Source organism: Molothrus aeneus, chromosome 7, assembly GCF_037042795.1.
Source record: "Molothrus aeneus isolate 106 chromosome 7, BPBGC_Maene_1.0, whole genome shotgun sequence".
In the NCBI taxonomy this organism is placed as follows: Eukaryota; Metazoa; Chordata; class Aves; order Passeriformes; family Icteridae; genus Molothrus; species Molothrus aeneus.
Genome location: NC_089652.1, coordinates 12,207,412 through 12,231,467, shown reverse-complemented (window position 1 = coordinate 12,231,467; position 24,056 = coordinate 12,207,412). Strand labels below are relative to the sequence as shown.

Genomic DNA, 24,056 nt, shown 5'->3' with positions numbered 1-24,056 from the left:
TCCCAAATCTGTTCTCTATGGAAGCTGTACTGATACCATAAGCTGCAATGCTCTATGGGAAAAAAAATCAATACCTTTAAGTGGCAATGTTATTGTTTGTGTTTTAGCAGAATCTGAAATATTTTAGCATCTCCAGAAATGTTTTTTGTTTCCAAGTGCTTTGTCTCCATTAAGAAACAGGTTTTCATGACTAGATTTATATGTCCTGCTTTGTTAAATCCATCATTAGGCAGATCAACTAAGCTTAAAAATGGGGAAGGCAGATTCTTTAAGGAAAAGAACTGAGACTATTGAAAAATATTAAGTAATTGCAGCTCAAACCCCAGTTGTACTGGGGGAGGATCAAACTATATTTTTGTGGATCTTTGAAAGAAAAAAATCGTAATTGTAAAAGCAGTCTTCAGGTTAGAATTTCAATAAGATGTACCATTGAGTATCCTGTAGAAGTAACTTGAAATTAATTGCCTAGGCTCAGTAATAAGATGTCTGAGTCATAATCTCATAATTTATGATTTTTTTCTCCCTTAATTTCCATTGCCTTTTGAAGCAGTTTTATGATTTAACAGGAGAGAGAGGAAGTGTGTTCTGAAAATAAGTATTAAATGCAGTAAAAGTGACAGTAATGCCTTCTGCTTTTGTAAGCAGATCAAGATAATACTGTTCCTGCTTGTACCTTTGCTGTTTTCTGTCTACAGAGCAATCTAGAGGAAAATGGCTGCCTTTTTACTTTATTCATCCAGGAGATAACCTACTGTGTATTTAGCAGAATTTGGTGTAACACATTCACTGTGCCACACGGGGGTTCACTGTTGGCTGAGGTGCTCAGATATTTGAGTTATCTCTTGAGCGGCCAGTTGAAATATTTAATTCTTTAAGAGTAAGCTACAATACTGCTAACCATGACAATACCTTTACACTTGTATCAAGTGTGAAGTTAAATCAGCTAGGATGTAATGAAGATTTTGAACTACTTAAGAGCTTTCATACATAGATTCTTGATGCTTTAGGGTGTAACTGCAGTGTGTGGTGTTCCCTGGGGAATTTCCATACTACTTTGAGAAGAAGGGTTCAGAGAATTCTCTGAAGCAATCCTGTACTGCGTTGTTTGCCATGAACAGCAGACTGAAGAACTTCCTCCAGTTTTACTTTAAGAGAATATTATAGGCTAGTAATAGGTTGCCACAGAATTTTAAGGGAGTGAAGGAATTTGAAAGAAAATTTTAGAAGGTGCATATTTTATTTGTGGAAAGGTCATGCAACATGGATACATATTAATTAGTAAGTGCTGCTTTCCTGCATTGCTTAAAAATGCTGATTTTAAAATCTAATGAAAAAAATAAGTATATGCTGCTTTTTGTAATTAAAGAAATCAGCAACACATTTTTTAGTTTTGCAAATAACTTCTTTGATTCTATTTCTAAAAGTAACAACCTATTATAAATTGCCTGAGAGACATGATGATACCAGCAAGGTAAGAAATAGGGTTTTCTCTCTGGGCTTTTGGGTTTTTAATTCATTGTGAGGAAATAAGAGAAAAATAATGAAATCTCTGTGGAACAAATCCTTCAAAGACCTTAAACACTAATAGTGATAGAGACAGGGATCCCTTTCTTCAAAATCATGTCTTTGCTCAATGAAAATTCAGTAGAAACTCCAGTCTTTCAGTTTTAATATTGTGTCAATATTAAGAGGAATTAAATGTAATGTATCCTTGAATATGATTATTTTCCAAGCTATATGGGTATAAAACAAGATATAAGTCTTTAGAAAAAATTACAATTTCTCATGGTGGTACACTTAAGAAACTGGAGAGCTAGAAGATGGACCAAACAGCTTTCTGTTTTCCATGACTTAATGAGGCAAGCAAATGACAATTCTATAAAGACATTAAAATGCCATACTGCAGTTGAGTTGTCTGTCTGCATCTTGGGTGCTACTGGGTGGCTGAATTTACAGATGGGACTCCTATATTTATTTTTTTATACCTGTGTTGCACTTTAAATACAAATTATTGCCCACCCCTTCCTTTATTTTGAATTCTGCTTTCTTATCAGTGTAAAATACCTGACAGTATTCTGATATGATGGTGCTCTTTTCTCTAGCTCATCATCTTTCTTTGTGAAACCAAGCTGGTGTGAATGCAGTATTCAAAGTGAGTGGAATCTCCTTGAATAAAGAAGATGGAGGTGCCACCAGTCAGCAGTAAAGATAATGGTAACTTTTGCATCTCTTTTTGTTTTCTTTCTCTTTTCAAAAAGTTCTATTCATTGATCTGTGACTCTTCCATTGAGTCATGAGAGACATTAATGTGTCTGAAGTATTACTACTCAACAATTGGAATGATTCTTGATGTTCAGTGGTGGTACGCAGTTAACTTGAGAGAGCATCAGAGGAGAATACCTGGCATTTGTTTCTGGCTTATAAAGGCAAGGAGTTTTTTGTTGTTTCACCTTTTTTTGGTAGGAGGTATGAGCTTGAACCCAGACTGTTACATGTGAGATTGCCTGCATGGCTTTTTCCCAGGTCAGTTGCAGATTGCTAGCATTGACCTAACCCGCTGGCTAATAACGTGTAAAATAGCTCTTACGCAACAGAGCTGATTGCAGGAAAAAAAGCAAGGCAGGCAGGAAATGTCTGTGCATTTCTTAGAAGTACAAATTGAGGAAAGGTGCATTGCAAAGGTCTGGGTCACTGTTTGGCTTTGGTTGGTGTTCTCTTTGTACTGAAGTGTCTTGCGCTTTTCTGTTTCTTGGGCTCAGGTGTATCTCATGTTCTGACTCTAGCGCTGCAAGAGCTCAGCGTGCTCTGCAAGAGGGATGTCAATGGCGTGGGCATGCTCTATGAGCTGCTCAGATCTCGCTGGCTGCAAGCACTGCTCAAGGTAAGCTGCCACACAGCTGGGAGAGCAAGGTCACCTACAGAACAATCTCTAGGGAATAGCTACTTGATTTTGCCATATGAGGACAATAAATGCTTATTTACACTAAGTGCTGATAGTCCTGATGTCAGTTCTAACATCAGCAGTCACAGTAGATGAAACCTTTTATGCTTTAAAGGAAAATAAAGTGTTCCCTTCCATAATATCCTAGACATTTAGGCTCTTCTACTTTACCTGTCTGTATTAAGGACAGGGGACAGACACTGAACACATCATTGCACAGTTGTCTTTCCTGTTCTTAAATTTCTGTATGGCTATGGATCCCACTTCTTGGCCTGTGACACTGTATGTTATTTTACATTCCGTTCATCTGATATGTAATTGAAGATCTCATATTGTTAGAGAACAGAGTTTTGACTGGTGTTTCTATCTTGAGAAGAATTTTATCTCTGAGACAAATTCTGTAAAAATTCTGCTTTTCTTTAAGAAGGATTTTTAAAGTCTTTGATTTTTAAAGAGGAGCTTTTACTGGATAAGAATGCTCATAAGGGTATTTTAAATGCAGCAATTATGCCTTCAACTAGAGGAAGGAAAGAGACTACAAATCAGAGAATTTACTATTAGGCTATTTACCTGTGTAGACAGCTTTTCTTCTAGAAAAATTCAAAACTACAGTATAACTGGCTAGCTACCTGATAATATGGAAAGACACTGAGTTCAAGACTCAATTCCAGATGTGTCAAATATTAAGAATTGAGATTGCAGACTCTGGAGCTGTAGTTGGACCGAGAAGTTTCCAGAAATAGTGTTGTCCATTGCCTGTTATTTATGTATCTATACAATCATGTGAACTGGTCAACGTCATCATTGCCTTGTTTTGTCTGTCATGGCATGCAACAGATTTATGAATGCCTCCAACAATATCTTGGAAAAAGACCAGCTCCAGTCACGCTGCAGGCACGTGCGTTGAGTCGTGAGGTGAGATTGTATGCACAGTTTATTGCTTTATTTACCCAAATGAAAGCACTCTGCTGCAGTAAAGTGTTCTGGTATTGATTCTGTGTCTCAGGTCTAAGCACAGTATATAAACTTGAAACTCTCCTTACACATCTGTAAAAGTACTCAACAGCCCTTACTGGGGGCAGCATGAGAAATGGGCACAGCTGTGGCTGCTGGTCTATGCAAATCCTGGCCAGTGTAATGAACACCCATGTTAATTGTTTCATCACTGACCACGTATTTTTCTTCCCATGTAACTCTGTGGTTGAGTGTTATGGCTACAATCAAGCAGACTGACGTGAGGATATTGAAAAGCTTTTTAGATTTTTCTAATTATAATAGCTGAATTCTAAATCTTTTAATTAGTGGGAGAGTTAATGATGAAGTAGAGAAACTGAGACTAGTGATGCAATTGGTTGAGAGAAGGGAGCAAAAACTGATTTAGAGCACATGGCACTGTGCCTGAACTAAATTAAGCCTGGCTGAGTGTTGTGCAGCTGTGGTCATATTGTCCAGTTCTAGAGCATACCATATGGACATCCCCTGATTCACATAATGGGGGGCGGGCTTTACACTGTCTCCCTTCCTTTACATTCAGTGTAGAGCTTTCTAAAAGAATTGTCCTCTAGAATCCATCTCTGTGCTCATTTTCTTACATTATCCATCTCTGTGCTTATTTTCTTACATTTATCAGGTGGTAGAGTTGCTGCATGAAGCCCCTCCATCAGGAGAGGTCAAAGAGCTAAGACGGCTACTGCGTTCTCCACACTTCAAGGCAAGTCCTGCATAAGGAAAGAAAAAGTTTGCTCGTGGAGGTCTCTGCAGAGGGAATGGAAATGGATGGGCAGCTGTTCACAAGAATTGGTAAAGGGGCCAGAGGAGACATAAGTTTGCTAATGATGAACTAATCTGATCGTGAGATCAAATGTGGACTGTCTATCTGAAGTACCTGCAGTGGGCTGCATTTTACTTAAAGCTGTCTTTGAAACACATTTCTTACGAAGTTTTTAATTATGGGCAGTTAATGCAGATACATAAATCAAATTTTCCTTGAAATTGCAGAACCTGCATTCTTAACCCAAGAGCTCCAAATAGAAATATTTCTTTCCTCTTTTGAAGGTTTTCCACAAGAAATAGAGGAACTGTTGTTAAAACCTTCATGGTTTGATTTTATTGGTGAAAGAAGAAAATGTCAATATATGCAAGGAATCTGTGTTCACACATTCAGTGATATCTGGTTTCTGACCAGTCACTGTTTAAAGCTCTGCTATCGATCTTTGCTTATGGGTTGGTTGGTTTGCTTGTTTCCATTTGTAACAGGCCTTGCTATCTGCTCATGATACCGTGGCCCAGAAAGATTTTGAACCAACCCTTCCACCATTGCCAGAAAACATACCTGAAAATGAAGAAGCCATGAGGATTGTCTGCTTAGTGAAAAACAACCAGCCTCTGGTGAGGGACCTTTCTTGTGTCTGTCAAATTTTTTTAAGTTAGAAAGAATTAATAATGCATTGGATGCATATTGGTTTCTTCCCAGGAATGTCATGGGGATTGTGTGCATTCTTGTCCAGATTTTACAGAATCACAAGAATTGTTGAGGCTGGAAAGCACCTGAGAAAGGACCTAGCCATGCATGGTGTGGGTGTAGGTTGTTCAGTGTCTTGTCTGCTCAGTGTTTGAACATTTGCCAGATGTATTTTCATTATATGAGATAAAACCAAACTGGATTGAGAGTTATTCTCAGGGCCAAAACAGAAGGAAGGGGGGAGAGTTCTTTAGTAATAGTTTGTACTTAAAAGCAGCAAACATTGTATAGCTTAGCTAATCTATTTTAGAGAAAGATAGCTGTAATATTGGAGATAAAAAAGATTTCTAACTGTCAATCAGTGAGGTTATTTTAGTGTGATGGAAGTTGAAGACATTGAAGGACTTAGTACTAAAACATTACAGCCCTGGAAACTGCAGGCCTGTCAGTCTCACTTCAGTGCCTGGTAAAGTTACAGAGAAGATTATTCTGGGAGGTACTGAAAAACACCTGAGGGACAACACAGTCATTGGTCACAGCCAGCACTTTGTGAGGGGAAAGTCCTGCTTATCAAACTTGATTTCCTTTTATGACAAGGTAACCCAGCTAGCTGATCAGAGTTAGCCAATTAATGTAATTCTTCTGGAATTCAGTAAAGCTTTCAATGTTGTCTCTCAGAGCATCCTTCTGGACAAAATGTCCAGCACACAGCTGGATAAACACATTATGGGATGGGTAAGCAGGTGGCTCATGGGTTGGCCAAAAAGGGTTACAGTGACTGGTGTTACATCAGACTGGGCACTTGTCACTAGTGGGGTTCTGCAGGGCTTCATCCTTGGCCCTGTGCTCTTCAACAGCTTCATAAATGACCTAGACACAGGACTGGAAAGGGTTCTGAGCAAGTTCATAGGAGATACAAAACTAGGAGGAGCTGTTGACTCCCTTGAGGGCAGGGAGGCCCTGCAGAGAGACCTCAGCAAAGGAGAGGGCTGGGCAATCACCAAGCATGTGAAGTTTCACAAGGGAAAGTGCTGGATTCTTCACCTGGGATGGGGCGACCTTGGATGTATGGACAGACTGGGGAATGAGGTGCTAGAAAGCAGTGCTGTGGAAAGAGACCTGGGGGTCTAGGTCAGTGCCAATTTGGATATGAATCAGCAGTGCCTTGGCAGCCAGGAGGGCCAAGCGTATCCTGGGGGGCATCAGGCACAGCATCTCCAGCTGGGCAAGGGAGGGGATTGTCCCGCTCTGCTCTGCACTGGGGCAGCTTCATCTCAAGTGCTGGGGGCAGTTCTGGGTGCCATGATATAGGAAAGACATGAAACTATTCGGAAGTGTCCAAAGGATAGCCAGGAAGATGGTGAAGAGCCTTGAGGAGAAGCCATGTGAGGAGTGGCTGAGGTCACTTGGTCTGCTCAGCCTGGAGGAGACCTCACTGCAGTCACAACTTCCTTGTGAGGGGAAGAGGAGGGGCAGGCACTGATCTCTTCTTGCTGGTGACCAGTGACAGGAGCAGAGGGAATGGCCTGAAGCTGGGTAAGGGGAGGTTTTAGATTGGATATTAGAAAAAGATTCTTCACCCAGAAGGTGTTTGGGCACTGGAATTGGCTCCCCAGGCAAGTGGTCCCAGCACCAAGCCTGACAGAGCTCAGGAAGCATTTGGACAATGCTCTCAGGCACAGGGTGTGACTCTTGGGGATGGTGCTGTGCAGGGCCAGGAGTTGAACTCAGTGATCCTTGTGGTCCCTTCCAACTCAGCTTATTCCATGCTTCTGTGGTTACTGCTATATCCACGTTGTGGTAAAAAGGCTGTATCCTTCAATATCTTTGTGTCAGCCTGAAGATCAGACTTGTGATATGGAAGGAAACTTACTGGGGTCGTTTGGTGATCAATGTGTTTTTTCTGTGTTCTTACCTGCCAGGGTGCCACCATTAAACGCCATGAGATAACAGGTGACATAACGGTTGCCCGTGTGATCCATGGTGGGCTGGCAGACAGAAGTGGTAGGTGGAATTTGAAACAAAGTGATACATAAAACTGAACTTGAAATAAGAGATTTCAAGTCAGACAATACCTTAGCTTCTACAGTTAATCTTCCATTACAGAGCAAGATGATGTGCACATGGGACAGCACTGTAAGCTGTGATGCACTGCAGTGACTTTCACTCTGACTTCATAGATTTTCAGATGAATTTGCTGTTTTAGACTAAGTTGATGAAGAAATCCAGTTTTCATTATGTGTTCTTGGCACCAGTACCTGGATATCCCAAATTGCAGTGTAGTATGAAATGCAGCACATTCCTTAATGGAGAAATGGTAAACATCAATAATTGGTGATTCTAGAAGATAAAGGGCTTTAAGGAATATGTAATAATACTTTTTGACACTACTCTGCTAAACACCTTGCTAAGCACTAGTAGCTAAGCAATCTTGCAAGTTTCCTTGGAAATGTTACTACTTTGTCATCCTAGAATTGAATGTGTTCCATGTCCCCTAGGAAATGTAATGTAATTAAAATGTAAAACATCAGAAGTAAAATTCAACTGCAATCATTATAAAATAGTTCCTTTTAGTATTTTCTGGCCTTTTTATAGAAAAAAAAATCTCAACTTGAAGAAAATAGCTGATTAAGTTCCTAATTTGACTAATATTTTTATTGAATTAAAGGAACATGGAAAAGAAAACAATATTGTGAAGACTTTACTATAAAGGACAGAGAGGAGTCCCAGGAGCTCCCACTGCACCTGGAGTTTTTAGGGGTCTGATTCCAAGTCTTATGGTCTATTAATATAGGATAGGTTCATAATTTACTTTGAGAAATGGAGCAATATTGAAATGTTTATGCTAATTTTAAGGCATGTAATCAGTAGATTGCAAAGATGTCATATGGGGGAGTGGGAAGGATTAAGAAAGCTGAAGCATGCAAGCTCCTTGTGACCTGCAGCAGTCTGCAGTCCTATCCAGGAGCAGTGCAGCTCCTGGATATCCAAAATGCCTTCCTCCGTACAGGGTGCAGGAAAATTTTAATGCTGACTTAAAACCTGTGATATTTCTGTGTGACCCTGCCTTGCCTATTTGAGATAAATCATGCTGTGATAAAACTCCTGCTGCTGTTTTCATATTTGTTTTCATGGTAGGGTTGCTGTATGCTGGAGACAAACTGGTGGAAGTAAATGGAGTTCCTATTGAGGGACTTGAGCCTGAGCAAGTCATTAATATTCTGGTATTTAATATTTTTTAAATATGTTTTCTACTTTGTACCTTGAGATTATTTGTATGCTCACTCTTTTACATGCTCTTGTACATGAGAAAGCCTGGAATTTTTAACAGAAAATTCAGATTGTTTCCTTACTGTGAATGAAGTTCCCAACTGCTCATGAAATCAGAATATATGAAAGCAGAATTAAATCTAACTTCTGTTCTGAGCAGAAATTACCTTAACTGTTACCATTCTATCTGCAGCTTCTGGGAAAAATACTAATTTATTCAGCCTTCACTGATTCGTAACTTTTTCTAGAAGTGCCACTCAGAAATATTCCACAAGAAAGTAGTGGAAAGCTGCTATTCTAGTAAGAGTCCATGTTACAAAATGCACTAAAGCAGAGTAAATGAGCTTGTAAGCTACACACCTTCCCTTGCAAGAAAAGGGCAGTGTAATTACTGTTGTCAAAATTCTCATGAAGAAATCTTTTGAGATGTCCCTGTTTTGTCATTTTGTGCACAGTTTTTCAGGGTTCTTAACTGTTAAGTGCCAGTCAGTGAGGTATTTCTGTGTGTAATCATACCAAGTCTCTGTGCCATTGCCATGGCTGTACCATTTCTAGGCATAAGAAATACAAATGCCATTGGAAATGTTTAATTACTAAATTAAGTTCCTCCCCCTTTATATAACCCATCTAACCAGACTCTGCTGCTAATTTAAATAAGATTTCAGTAGAAAAGTTTGGTATGAATCAATGCTGAAATTACGTATACTTACAATGAAACATACGTTGCATTAAATTTAAAAATATTTAACAAAACGTTGATGTTTCATTCTTGAGTTTCCTTTTGGAAAAAATATAGTATTATCACATTGACTCTGTCTACCTGAATTCTATCTGTAACACAAACATTGCAGTATCCTCAAAGCCATGCTCTGTCTTGCCTATGTTTGTTTACTTGTGTTGAATACCAACCATATTTTAATTATTTTCTAATCATTTAGGCCCTGTCTCAGGGGACAATTATGTTCAAATTAATTCCAGTTTCTGATCGGCCTGTCAGCAACCAAACAACAGTAAGAAACATTCTTTTTCTTTTCCCAGACTGGTAGCAGTAGTGCCCAATTGTGTGATACAAAGACATGGTGTTACCTGGAAGTTTGTTGCAATCCCTAAAGTGTAACCTTGCCTCTATGGCTGCCTCTCAGCTGACATCAGTGTGTGTTGCTGAAGCAGTGAAGACAGTAAGAGATGTAACTGTGTAATAAAGGCACTTTCTGAGTGATCTACAAGTTGAAGGCCAGTTCTTTTCATAATGTATGAGATAAATGGGTTTTTTTCCTCATTTAATGAACAGAGAGCATTTAAGGCCTGATCTGGTTTTTAAAACTTGATTTCATCATTAGACTGAAAATTGTAAATCATGTGTTGTATCCATTCTAGACTTGGCTTCTGCTCACTCCTGTATGTTTTTTTTACTAGGTGTACGTGCGAGCAATGGCAGATTACTGGCCCTTGCAAGATCCTGCCATACCATGTGCTGATGCAGGTTTGCCTTTCAAGAGGGGTGAAATACTCCAGATTGTGGATCAGAATGATGCTCTCTGGTGGCAGGCCAGGAAAGTTTCAGATCTCAGTGCCTGTGCTGGACTCATACCCTCAAATCATCTTCTTAAAAGGTAAAAAAATCATCATTTTCCTGATTTCTGATTCAAAAATCAGCCAGTTATTCAAAATTTTCCTAAGTTTTGTAGCAGTATGATTCAGAGTGACATCTGACAAACACCTTTCCTCTTTCTGATCTCTGACTTCTTGCTATTTTTCCCTGAAGAGCACCTGTGTGAGAAGAAGCTTTGAAAGCTTCTTGTATAATCTCAAATTGCCATTGAGATTGTATAATCTCAAATTTCCATTTAGGAAATTTGCAGCACTTATCCAGTCTCCATGCTGGTTGCTAAGACATCTGGTGGAGTGTAGCAGCTGAAATTGAGGGCCCTGACTACTAAATGACCATCATCTATGATGAAAAAAAAAAGCAAGGGGAAGAGAGGTATACTTAAAGCATAGAATATTTTTAAAGATGTCCTGTGATGCATGAGTAACCTCTTCAGCTTTGGTCAAAACTGAGTAGAGCAGATTACAGAAACAGAGAAAAACAAACACTCAAGAAAGAACAAGGGTCTCTTGCCCATTATTTTCTGCATAAATAGACCATTATTTTTACACTAAATTAATTCAGAATCAGAGTTCTTACACTACTGTAGCAAACTTTCCAATCTGATCCTTTAACCACATGTCCTGTGGTACCCCAGGATAATGTAAGGCCATGCACTAGCACATGATAAACTTGACTTTATAATAAATATAAGCTTACCTGCAGTCTGTATAATGCAAGGTGAAATGAAACTGGGTTGTGACTCAGGCTGCAAGAGGCTCTGTGCAGTAATGGAGGCAGTAGTACTACTACTCCTACCAGTAGCACACTCTTCTATTTCCAGGAGTCTGTACCACTGTATGGCTTATCTTCCTGTACTTTTGTATAAATTCTTAGTACTTCTGGGCTGCTGATTTGGAAATTTGAATACTTCTGATAGCACATTGGTTTTATTTTAGGTCTTTGCAGTGAGCTAAAACATTGGTAATGTTTCGGTTCTTGTTGTCTTCTCTCAGTTCAGTACTGATCAATCTTACATGTAAGCAGTGAATCTGACTGGAGCATAATGTGCTTGTGGACTGTTTTGTTTCTTTAACTGTAATAAATTTATTTCTATGTAGGAAGCAGCGAGAGTTCTGGTGGTGTCAGCCCTTCCAGCCCCACCTCTGTCTCAAATCATCAATGTGTGAGTGAAAAGTTACTTGAGCGATACAGCAGGAAAGAAAGATCTTGTCTCTGTTTCAGAGACACTGAAATAAAAGCTCATGCAGTTCAGCTTAGTTCAAACACATTGTTTCTGGAGCCATATTGTAACCTTCAACTGTGTTAACTATCTGCTGAAAAAAAAATACTGATAATTGTACCTGGAGTACTGATGGTGGAGATGGTTGTCTCCAGTGTACCTGAGATCTGACCTTAAGCTGTGAATTCAACTTCTTCTAAAGTCTCTATGTTCTGGGACCTCACTAGGCCAGCCAGTTCTCTCAAGGAGAATTAGCTGTAAGTCTTGAGGTGACAATTGTACTGGCCTGGATTTCTGGGGACACAGATACCAGCTCTGCCACTGAGAAGTGCCATGTTTGGAATATTTCTTTGCCATCAAAGCTATTGAGAAAATAATAGAACTTATTTTCTTGAGGTCTAAGATGCTGCCCTTGAATTTATTCATGGTAACAATCCAGAAATATTACCTTCTGCCAACTATAATTTTCTGTAAATATGCAATTATTCCCAGAAAAAAAGTCCTTCCTGTTTCTTCTGCCCCCATTTCCTTCTATGGCTCTTTATGCAAGTATAAAATTTTTCTCTCATGATAAATCCCAGGGGGCATGTGTTTCATTCCCTAGGATTCTGCTTGCACTGATTGCATTGCTTGCTAGAACTGAGGCTCTCTTTCACCATAATTTTATTGCATTTTAACTGCTTCAATGGATATGCTGGGAGCAGTAAGCACTGTGGAAGAAGGTAGGGAATCACACCTGGACAGCACTGCCTTTCTGTACCTGGAACCAATATGACACATGGTTTTATAGGCTTTTTAAAAAGTTGTCAGGAATTAAGCATTTTGATAAATACATGTGGAAGAAGCCCAAGTTCTTGGCATTTTGCGTGCTTAACATAATTGAAATCCAGCCTTTTTTCACCTAGTAGATGCATACATTGTCTTAAAGTGGAAACCTTAGCTGTGCATTATCTGTCAGGGAAGTGACAGTTTGAATGGGTTCTTTGAGGAAAGAAAGACAAAATTTCCTCTTTCTCTATTATTCTCCTTCTTTCTCTCCTAGAGCAGCTCCAAGAGAGAATTTCTTTAAAGGATACATGTGGGCAGAATGTGATTGACAGATACCCTGACAAGTGCCCTGTAACTAGAAAATAGCTCCTGCTGGGCCTATCTGGAAGGATGTGCAAGAACAAAACACAAACAGAGCTGTATTGTCAGCCTGTGAGATTGCCCAAGCTCATGTGATCACATTTCTGGGACATAAATTGATGTAGTCTGGGGATTGAGAAAGAGCTGAATTGATCTTTTCCTTTTCTTCCTTGTAAAAGTAATAATAAAAATAAATAAATAAAAAGCAAAATACTTTCCTTGAGTGTAGCAAGTTGGAAAGATATTTAAAAGCTGTAAGACAGAAAATTATATTCCCCCATGGTAATACTTAATAAATAGATATCTACTGGATAAACAGATTGACAGGCATGTTAAACCTTTCATTATTTCAAGAGGAGAATTCAAGTTAGATGCATTTGTCTCTCTGCCCTCAGAGCACTCATTGAAGAGTTTTTGTTCACTGTAATACAAAGAACATCACTAAATTGGAGTTAAGAGTTAAAATTCTTAAAGATGTCTAAAGATGATTTGAGCTTCACCTATCTTGTTTCTGATGTCTGAGTTCAGTCTTGTAAGATCTGTAAGGGTGCTTTTCCTCTCCGGTGGTTTTCTGATTCAGATGAATTTTTTTCCCTTGTGTTGATCTGTAGAGGATGACATGCAGATTGACGAAAAGTGTGTGGAAACAGGTAACTGAATTCACTTGAGATTATTTTATTTGCTTCAAGGCAGTAGCTAGTTTAAAGCCTCATTTCCTAGATAAAACCACTCATTCTCCTAGTGAACTTAATGGGAGAAAATTCTATTTTTCATACCCTGGAAACCTCCTCTCGTATTAGTGTATTAAATTGAGCTGTTTGCAGTTCTGGTGTACAGTGCTTATAGTCAAGTGCTTTGACCAGCACAAAAATATTTGCTTGAATGAGATGCAACTGCTTTGATTCAGGTGTTGGATTGTGGCTGTAAAGTTACCATTTTTGCCTATTGCATATTTAATGGCATGGATTGTTGTGGTCTTGGAGAACCCACACAATTCCTTGTCAAGAAATCCCTGATCTTGGGAGAACAAGGAGCAAGAATAGGTTTTTGCTTGTGAACACTGAGTGTAAAGATTGGTAGCTTGAGTTGCTCCCTAAAGCAGTGCAGTTCATTCTTCCTTCTCCAAGGTAATTGAGAAGCTCTCATGGAGGGATGCGATCCTGTAGGACTGTGTGAAAAGAAATGAAGCAGTTAATTCAAGTATGGTGAGCTGTATTTTGCCACCTCGGGGTAGAAGCAGCTGGGGAAAGTATATGTGAGACAGACTGACAGAAGCTGGAAAACTGATTTCTGTTTCTGATATTCATTAGAAGGAAAAGAATTAAATTTTGAATTTATTTTAATATCTTTGCTATCTGGATTACTAAACAAGATGAAGAAACATTTGAGTCAGGTAAGTTCCTCTGACCTAACTCTGAGTTCCTTGGAATTGTTCTGCTGTGAGAAGGGTGTTCAGAGACAAGCATCTTAGAAACAAGCAGGTGGCAAAAACCAAAATGCCACTTCAGCTTCAGGAGCCATTCTGGCTTGAAAAGCCATTATGTAAAATCCTGTTGCTTTAAGTCTTCCTCTTATTCTCTGATTACCTTAGTAGTAAGGTTTCTGTCCTCTTATCCCACGAGTGTGAATGTTTCTTCTCGTGCATCAGTAGCAGACCTATTTATCCAACCCTCGTCAGCTGTACCCGTGCAAGCTGTGACAGCAGGGGCTGCACTGATGTCAGCAGATAATTGGATTACCTTCAGTAATATGCAGGCCTGAATCCCCAGTGCCTGTAGGAGTTGATGTGGTAAAGAGGAAAGCTGCTTCTGAATTCCTGATTGTGGGCATGGCTGACATACAGGAAAGAATAATGCTTATAAAATTCATTATTTATGTATAAAAAATACAATCAATAAGCAGTCTTTATTTGACTAAGCTGATATGGGGGTTTTTGGTTGGTTGTTTGATTCATTTAGGAAGCAGCTGCTTATTTACAGCATGTTGACAGTTCTGCAAAACTTAAATCTTTCTTAATAAATAATTTCTCCCCTAAAAAACTACTGCTAAACTTCTCATTTGAAGTATTCAGTAATCTTGTGGAGAAGAGTGTCATTTTACCTTAGATTTGCTCTTCTCCACAAGGTCTCTACTTGCCAGTTCTTCTTTCTGCACCTTCTTCTCTTATCACAGGCGTTAGTTCTCTTCTACCTCTCAAGCAATGCCCAAGGCTTTTAGGCATAACCAGCAGGTCTGCAGGGCAGTCTTTTGTTTTCCGGCTAGGATGTTTCTGATAGCTGCACTTGGGGATTACTGTTGCAAATCCTGCTCAGTGCTGAGTCAGCTGTCTGCTGTGTCCACACAGTCAGAGGAATAAAGGTGTAAATATTTGCTATCCTACCTTCCACTTTAACCTCTTTAAGTAGTTGCAGATTTTGCACTACCATACTGAAATAGATGCTGCAGTTCTTGCATTCTTTGGGAACTAAGAATTCATGCTCAAAGAAGCATATTTTAGATTTAATGTCTGTAGTACCTGTTTTCTACATTCCCTAAATGCGTTGGACAATGTTGGTTGGATTTTTTGTTAGAACATAGAACATTGTCTTCTCAAAGCTAATTGTTTTATATCTGTCTCTATCTGAATCTGCAGAGGAGCTTAAAGAAGGTAATACTAACATTTTTCTCCCTGTCTCCTGTAGCAGTAATCTAATAGAATTTATCTGTGTTTATGCTTTAGCAGGAACTACCACTCTTCTTGCAATACCTGGTAGCTGAATTGCTTGTTCCCTGTAGGATTCTACACTGCACTCCGTACCACAGAAGACAGGGTAGATAAAGCAGAAAGATTTAAACATGTTTGAATGATGACTCAAGAGACTTGAAGATAGATGGGCATGTATCAGCTGAACATTACTCTGACATTGCCCTGAATGAGCAGTTTTGTGATAAGCAATTTTTCCCATAGTCATTAACTAGTTGTTAGTACATACAGAAATGTAGGAAAAAAACTGTATTGTAAAGGTACAAGTAATGAAGAGTGTATAGATGTGAAAGGGCAATTAACATGCATCTAATTTTGTTTCAATACTTCCATGCTTATGAGATAACTGTAAATCAAAGAGTGCTAAAAGTATTTCAAAGCTTTGCAAATGAAAATAATGTTTTTCCTTGGAACAAATACTGCTTTTAAAGACATGCCTGTGTCTTCTGTATGGCATTCTTGCTTTAAGGCCTAAGTAAAGGGAATGCACAGTTTGGATAACTACATGTGTAGTTAGGGGAAAATAAGGAGTACTTTTTGAAAAGAAAGCTAAACACTGGCACAATTTTTTTTCCTTGATTTGTTTTCAAATCACCTTTCTCAAATTGTTTCTATACTTTCTGAACATTGGTTTATTGGAAAATTGGTATGTTTGAGCCTTTTATGAGAGATTTAATTTTTAAAAAATACAGAGTTTTAGAAGTCTCACCTGAATAGTAAAGCCTTCACGATGAACAGCATGAGAACAAGGACAAAAAGAATTAGAGGAAAGAGGTTAGGCTCACATGTTGGAGCAGATATCACTGATCCAATGAATAAAAAGAAGTAATAAAATCAGGTCTTCGTTTTGCCTGAAATATCTGAGCAGACATAAGTTGCATTTTCCAAACATGCTATGGGGCACAAACTGAGTTACAAAGTTTTTGTTTCTAATTTTGAGCTACTGCCTTGTTACTATTGTTTTAACTAAAGACTTCTTGTAAGATAGTTTTCACCTGAAAAGCTTAAATTATGTGGAGGTTTTTTTCACTAATTTCAATTTCAAAACATTGTCTGGCATGTAGATATCTTGGGAATGAAACAAATAGAATGTTAAGTTTCAAATTTCATTTAGGAAGATGTTCTATGTTTATTTTTTCTTACAATAACCCTTTTGAATTGGTCCTTGGTCATGTGAAATACTTTGATATTATAGAGTATCATGCTTTTAAAATTATATTAAGCATCATACTTCCACATATTTACTGAAACTCCTTTTTTCCTTAGGATCAGCAATAATTGTTTACCATCTAACTTTTAATTTTCTTTTTTCTTTTTTATTTCATGGCTATTTGTTCTTTGTATTCTAGAAGAGGAAGAATTTGGTGAATTTGGTCAACGAGTCTTTATTGGTATGCAATGACTAAAGATAAATGAAATGTTTGGGGCTTGATCTAGCTTAATGAAGTTCAGTAAAAATCTTTGTTCTTTATATCACCTAAAGACTTACTAAATGGAATACAGCTTACTCTGTTTTGCAAACATCAGGAAGTCTCTTTCTTCCTAATAATGCTCAGTCTCTCCATTTAAATCTTTCTTCCTGTTAGGTTTCTACAGAGACTTGGCCACTGCTATTTAAACTTGACTTCATGATTAATTTTGCTCAAAAGTAATGTCTGTCATCACTGAGAATAATCATGAGGGCTTTCATTAGAAAAGTGCACCTATATGTGAAGTTTTCAGAGTTGGATGGTCAAGTGGAGAAACAAACCTACCTCTGTGGTTATTAAACCATAGTGACCTTTAAAATACATGTTCTGGAGGCTGGAGCAAATGTTCCAGACTTGCTTCATGAGAGTGAACCACCTACACTATCAAAAAAAGTTGACCTGTTCCCTAGGGAGGCCGCAGGTAGTCAGAAACTTCTCCTCCAGCTTGTTTGGGGGATCTTTCAGAAGTCTTTAATTCCAGGCTAATTTTCAGGTGACTTTCAATGGGATTTTACCAACTCTGTAGCTGTCATGTAATGCTCAGAGATTCTACCAAGCTGTCATATCAAGTGCAGCAATGAAATTCACTACCCTTCACCTTGCAAAAACCTCAGAAGAGGTAATATGTTGTGTGCCTTAGCAAGAGGCCCTCTGGGCTAAGGAGCCAGTTGCCTGCACGTGGGCAGTATTTTCCAGCGGTGTGCCTTTGCCCCCTTTGCAGCTGGATTCCGCAGGAGCATGCGGCTGTGCCGCAGGAAGGCCCGGCTCCAGCAGCAGTCCTGCTACTCCCGCTGCCCCAGCAGCTGCTACAGCGCCCTGGCCGCTCCCTACGAAGAGGTGGTCAGGTACCAGCGGCACCCGACAGACCGGCACCGGCTAATTATCCTCGTGGGTAAGAGCTTAACCCTTGCCAGGCACATTCCAGCAGGGGTTTCCTGCTGCTGATGGCAGTGCTGGCTGTGTAGGCAGCTCTCAAAGCAACACTTCAAGAATTATTGTCATTTGACTCCATTATTTAGGTTAAAGTTTAATGCAGGTATCATCTTCTCTGCTTGAGATAGTGAGTGGTAAAAAACAGTAATAATAAAGTCCTTAGAAGAAGCTGGTTATGAATGCTGGTTGATAATGGATTTTATTAAGGAAGTGGTTCAGTTTTATACTCAACTGGGACTAAAAATGATGAGAAAACATTGGTAACTTAATAGAAAGATTCTTTACATGGCGGCATTTCTACAACCAGTGTTAAATGTATAGATATGACAATAATAAGAAGAATATTTAACTCCAGACTAGCACAATCTCAATCATGGACAGTATGGAAAGATACCTTTAATAATGCTTGTTGTAGGACATACTGCATTAAGTGGGCTGCAGGCTCTCAAAGAGACTTTAATTGTAGCGACTGAAGGGAGGATGCTGTTCTGCACTGTTCTATGATCCTGATAAAGCAAACTGAGTAAAGGCAAATCCACTGTCCTTTCTAAGTCTGGAAGTATTTGATAAGTTTTTTGTTTTAAAATAGTACTGCTGATTTGCCTCCTGGGTATGGCTATATTGCTGTGGAGTGATTTGTACCCTGTCAGTAATATTAGCTGCTCTTCCAACTTTCCAGGTCCCGCAGGAGTTGGTGTGAATGAGCTACGGCGAAGGCTAATCACAAGTAACCCACGAGAGTTTCAAAGTGCCACACCTCGTATGTAACGCTTTTCTTCTTTCTTCCCCTACCCCAATTCAAACATGAATAGGAAATGCCAAGCACCTTCCTCTTGCCTTTGTGTATTTATACACTCTTTGCTCTATGGCTGTTTCTTCAGCTCTGCTGAAAGCCAGTACTGTTTGCTTTCTTAAGGGTTAGTTTAAAATACTATCTATCTCACTTTGGCAAATCAGACAAAGGTATGTTCAAGTTCCAGCTTCTGAAACCATTAAAAGCTTTATGGAGATTAAAAGTTATCTGCATGATTTTGTTTAACTTTAGTGTTTGCTTCTCCTAGATTTAAAAAAAAAAAAATTCTTAGAGATATTTCAAGTTCTTAGGGTTTAAGTACTCAGGTATGAGAACGAAGACAACAGAAGTTGGTGCTTAATAGGCTTTGCAGCTTTCCTTATTAGCCTTCTAGTCTCAGATGAGACTTATGCAGCTTAACTTCTGACGTAACAACTGAAATTATTTCTACCTGTGCTTATTTGGTTCTTGTAATTTAGATAACCAAACTGCAAATTATGTATCTGAAGCTAGCTGAAAAGTCATGACTCAGCACTTAAGGTCCCAGATGAGCGGAAGGTGCAAGTGTGGGAAACTCATGGGATTTTTCTGAATGAACTTTAAAAAAAATTGCCTCTGAAGAATAAAGAGTTGTGCAACCAGTTCCAAGGCAGTTCCTGATTGCTTTGAATCACAACTATTTGCATTAAACTACTCTTCCATTCCTAGAAATACAGATGTGCCTTGATAACTTTTAATGACTTGTCACTGGCAAACCATTACAGGATATGGGGTTTTTGTTCTGGATTAACAAATGGAAATAACTAATATTATTTATGAAAATACTCATTGATAGTACTTCATGAAGTTCTCATTTCCACTTAATAAAGTTACAATCATTTAGTTGCAGCTGGGGTTTTTTTGTGTGTTATATCATCCTTCAGACACCACTCGTGTTCAGAAAAGTTATGAAATGAATGGTCGTGAATATCACTACATATCGAAGGAAACTTTTGAAAACATGGTGTATAGTCACAGGTGAGTAGGAGAGATGAATCACATTTTTATTACCTAAAATGCAACATGATCAAAGAAGTACAGTTTTGTAGTTGATCCCAAGTCTGGGCTCCTCCACTTCTACTGTGTATGTGTGGTGTAAATTTGTGTCAAACTACTTGAGACTGTTTCTTCAAAGACTGTGTTTGTGCAGTTGCAAATAGCTCCTCCACAATTAATCTCAGAATCCTTCTAAAAGGAAGTGGGCTCTCTAGTCCCGAGCTCATTAAATGTGCTCGTAAGTTATGAGTTTAACTCTCCAGGAAACCAGACTGCTTTTGAAAATTGAGCAGTAAATCATACCTGTTCCTGACCTGCAACTCCATTGCAGGATCTCTGCAGTGATGACACACGAGTAGTTGAACTGTAAGGGCTAAATATTCACAAGTGTCTGCTCCTTTCTATGCATCAATCATCTCTCTAAGACAGACCAGCTCAGTACTACGGAAGAGACACTCATTGAACTGTGCCAAGTGCTTTGAAATCTTCAGACTTAAGAAGTTATTTGTAGTATGTAATTGACAAACATTGACAAGTAAAATCACAGCCTCTAAACACAAAATTCATAAAACCATGATGAGTAAAAAATGCAGGTTTTGGACATGAATTGTAATGGTTTTTGTGCCTAGTGTAGCAGGGAAGAGCAAAGGTGAACAGTATTCAGTGAATTTTATGATTATTCAGTCCTGATCACTGGATTGTATTTGAAGATTTCACTTTTAAATGGAATCTTTTTGAAACTCAAATGCTCTTTAATTTTCCTTCTTCCTCACCACTGTTGCAGAATGCTGGAATATGGGGAGTACAAAGGGTACCTGTATGGTACCAGTATTGATGCAGTGAGAACAGTCCTTGATGCAGGGAAGATCTGTGTCATAGATTTAGAACCACAGGTGAGTGGTAAAGGGGCAGGGAATCTTCTGGAAGGAAAAATAATTTTCTCTACATTCTTGTGCTTGGAACAGTGTTAGTTGCTTTGTCTTGTTTTTCACTTTACCTCATGGAGCTTATTAATAACAGATTATTCTTTTAATGTGTCTTAGGGGGGTGGCGGTGGTGGTACTACAGTGACAAGTATGTTAAGACAGTTCATTTTTTACCAAGCCAGCAGCTGCATTATCAGTTTGGATGGTATGGAAATGAATTTTCATACTTACTTAAAGTAAGGATTAGTCTTTCATATGGACACCTGTTGCATGGGATTTATTTCTCCTCCAAGCCCTACTGTTGAGAGTTCTGTCTTTGTATTAGCAATCTCAGAACACCCTTTGGTAAAAGCAGCAACACTTAAAGTAATCAAGTAAATGCTGAAAATTTTAGTGTGCCTTTGTGCCTGCATTTCTCTCCAGCAGTTACAGCACTAAGTAACCTGCTTCTTCACTTAGATACTCTTTTTCTTTGTATTTTTTTTCCTTCTATTTTTGCACTGAATTTGCTGATGAAGATAAGGCTAATAAAAGCCTGAGCTTGTAAATATCTAAGATACTTAGAGCTGTGTCTGGCTAAACCTTGCTAACCTTCTCTGAATTGTTTGCATATTTAGTACTTAGGAGCTGTTTGGGCTATGCTGTTTAAGCATCTCCTCTAACTGAATGTAAAGAGCGACACCATAACTCAGTATTTCTTGGATATTTCCCTCTAATGATGCAGAGCCAATGTGTCTGAGCCTTAGGCTGGCAGTGGCTTGTGCTGCTTAAAATAAAAATTAAGTTACAAGATTCGTGGGGTACTACTCAAAAACTGAAACTGCTGTACGAGGTAGATGAGGTCACACTTTAGAAACTGTCCTTTGGGTTTCTTCTGTTACATTTTTAAGCAAAGGGGTAAAAGAGGGGTGTTGTGGTGTGGGGTGTGTAATCTTGCCACTTGGACAAGATTTTTTTTAGGGTGCAAGTTTAAAGGAAAAATATTAGAAAGAGTATTAAGTAAGACCAGTGAGGTAGCAGAACTACTGCTGTGTTGCATACTTTATTTAAATCTGGTGGTTTGACCAAGTTTACATGCTATGATTTTCTTTAGTTTTTCTTTTTTTTTTTTTCATTCCCTATAGCGCTCTGCAGTAATTTAAAAATACTTATTAGCATTAGGAAATGTTACACAGTAAAGGAGTTCTGAAAGCAGGATACTTTCTTCCAGCATGGAACAATAAAGAGGTACTTGTTCCAAAAGTAGCTCCCTTAGAGTAAAAAAAGAATAGGTTTCAAATGCATCTTTTATGTGGTTGATTGTAGAGATCTGCTAGTGACACTGTTCCATCATTCACTGGTATTGAAAGCATCTCCTAATGAGGCTACCAAGCAGAATTAAGTAATTGTGTGCTACAGTTAGTTGCTTAACAATGTCTGCTCCAGGGATTATTAGTGAGATCTTTTTCAAGTAAGTGTTCCTGAAAAAAAGTGTCTTCTAGGGCTGGGGATCACAGTATGTTGTAAACAACTGGCTTTTTATGGGAGTAAAGCTGGGATGAATGCACTTGAAATACTTTATTTTGCTCTTCATTTGTAGGGTATACAAATAGCCCGGACCCATGAGTTAAAGCCCTACATTATATTCATCAAGCCACCCAGCATAGGCTGCATGAGGCAGACTCGTAAAAATGCCAGGATCATTACAGATTATTATGTGAACATGAAGTTCAAGGTGAGATTTGGGAATAAAAGAGATTGAGTTTACTAATCTGAGATTCTGTTACTAGAACATAATGCATTATACTATGCTACACTGTTAACTCTTAAAAAAACATTACTGTGTCTCTAGGATCAAATCTAATTATTATCTTTTTCTGTGGATTTTGTTGGGATTTCTTTTCCCTTTCCAGACTGGCTTTGAAGCATAAGAGCTGTAATTTGTAACCTAGGGGGCTGAGGCACTTTGCTTCAAAATGTCTTAGAGGAGAAACTATTTTGCATATTTTTGTTTTATTTAGCTGTATTGTGTCAATATTTGAGTCAACACATATATTTACTGTTTGATTGAAATACTTGGAATGTGCTTTGTTCAGTAGTATTATTATTTTTTTCACAGTTATAAGAATGTATGCTTAGTGCCAGTATCAATCCTATATTAAGTTCTGTAGACAAAACACAGATCCTGCTTGTAGGAAATGCATCTCTTATATTTAGAATATATACAGCACTTTGACACAATCGTTTCCAGGCAAATCATCATCAAATTTAGCATCTTAACATTTTGGAGACCTCAGTCTATAACTATATGGAAATGATTCATGATTGCTATGACAGAAAGCAACATGGACAGGGGGAAATAAACTAAAATTTGGAGTAAGAACACAAGCATTAGTAGATTTATCTTCCAGTCCCTAACATTCTCTGCCAGCACTTATCATTAGAGTAACTGTTTTAGGGCAAATGGAGTATCCTGAGACACAAGGTACTTCCTTGGGAAGCATATGGCAGGCAGCTCAGTTTTTGAGACCTGGAACTGACTGTAGCAGAGGTACTTTATTATAGCAAACTGTAAATGAAATAAAGCAGACTGACATTATCTATTCACCTCTTGTTTATGTGGACCAAGGTGTCTTGCAGATGCTGTGCAGGTATGTTTCTCTACACAACAGTTTTATGGACTTACTGTGTCTCACAGGAAGAAGATTTACAGGAGATGGAAGAATCAGCTAAGAAAATGGAAGCTCAGTTTGGTCAGTTCTTTGATCATGTGATTGTGAATGATAATTTACAAGAAGCATCTGCGCAGCTGCTCTCTGCAGTACATCGTGCACAGGATGAGCCCCAGTGGGTCCCTGCAGTATGGATATGCTCAGACAATCAGCCCTAATTCTAAGCAGCAGGCAGCTTCAGAAAGATTACAGCTTATGTTTTACTTCAAGAATAATCCTAATGTCAGGATTGCAAGAATTTATCTTTGTACGTGAGGGATTTGGAAGAGGATTAGGAAGGAAGCTCCAATGGGAGATATAATCATACTATGTTCTGTGTAGCTTTTGAGCTTTTTATGTTACACTTGGATCCACTTTTGTACAAAAAAAGGAAATACTGTGAGTACTCAATTACAAGAATAAAGAAAAATCTATTTTGTTGCATGTATCTGTGTTATTTACTTACACATAAGTTCAGAAAGGTCCTTTTCTCTCTTTTTATTATGCTTGTTCTAGTTATGTGATGCCTTTACATTCTGGAAGCCTTACAAACTATATTAAGTCAGAATGTGCTTTTTTTGCATGGTGTCTGTCAACAGAGTGTTATTTATGAAGGTACTGGTTTGTTGCTAATCCTTTTTACCTTTTTAGGAGCGGTGTTGGCATAATATGAATGACTCCAAAACCCAGTTATCGTCATAATACGTGTAAATATATCTTTTCTGCTCTTCCATCAACTTAGGTGAGTACAAAGTGATAGAATGTGGACTTACCAAAGAGGAAGATAATCAGAAAACCTTTCCCTTTTTGGTTTGGTCTGTGGTAGCACAGTCTCC

The 24,056-nt window shown here is 38.5% G+C and overlaps 1 protein-coding gene across 1 annotated transcript; it reads left to right on the top strand.

Annotated features, from left to right (window-relative positions):
* Nucleotides 1-2,162: 2,162 nt before the first annotated feature.
* MPP4 (MAGUK p55 scaffold protein 4) lies at nucleotides 2,163-23,605 on the top strand. Its single transcript, XM_066553712.1, has 21 exons — nucleotides 2,163-2,214; nucleotides 2,760-2,881; nucleotides 3,779-3,856; nucleotides 4,572-4,652; nucleotides 5,198-5,329; nucleotides 7,325-7,406; nucleotides 8,541-8,626; nucleotides 9,611-9,682; nucleotides 10,089-10,285; nucleotides 11,382-11,446; nucleotides 12,208-12,225; nucleotides 13,243-13,281; nucleotides 14,004-14,024; nucleotides 15,264-15,278; nucleotides 16,724-16,765; nucleotides 17,565-17,735; nucleotides 18,456-18,536; nucleotides 19,493-19,586; nucleotides 20,389-20,497; nucleotides 22,110-22,244; nucleotides 23,208-23,605. Exons 1-21 carry the CDS (start codon nucleotides 2,181-2,183, stop codon nucleotides 23,397-23,399), a joined length of 1,866 nt encoding a protein of 621 aa, XP_066409809.1. The 5' UTR covers nucleotides 2,163-2,180; the 3' UTR covers nucleotides 23,400-23,605.
* Nucleotides 23,606-24,056: the final 451 nt, after the last annotated feature.

Bases quoted from the DNA above. Each gene is read 5' to 3' on its own strand.
- MPP4 (XM_066553712.1), top strand. From the start codon at position 2,181: ATGGAGGTGCCACCAGTCAGCAGTAAAGATAATG. The intron at 7,407-8,540 runs GTAGGTGGAATT...TTTTCATGGTAG, and splicing joins TGGGCTGGCAGACAGAAGTG to GGTTGCTGTATGCTGGAGAC. The intron at 17,736-18,455 runs GTAAGAGCTTAA...CCAACTTTCCAG, and splicing joins CCGGCTAATTATCCTCGTGG to GTCCCGCAGGAGTTGGTGTG.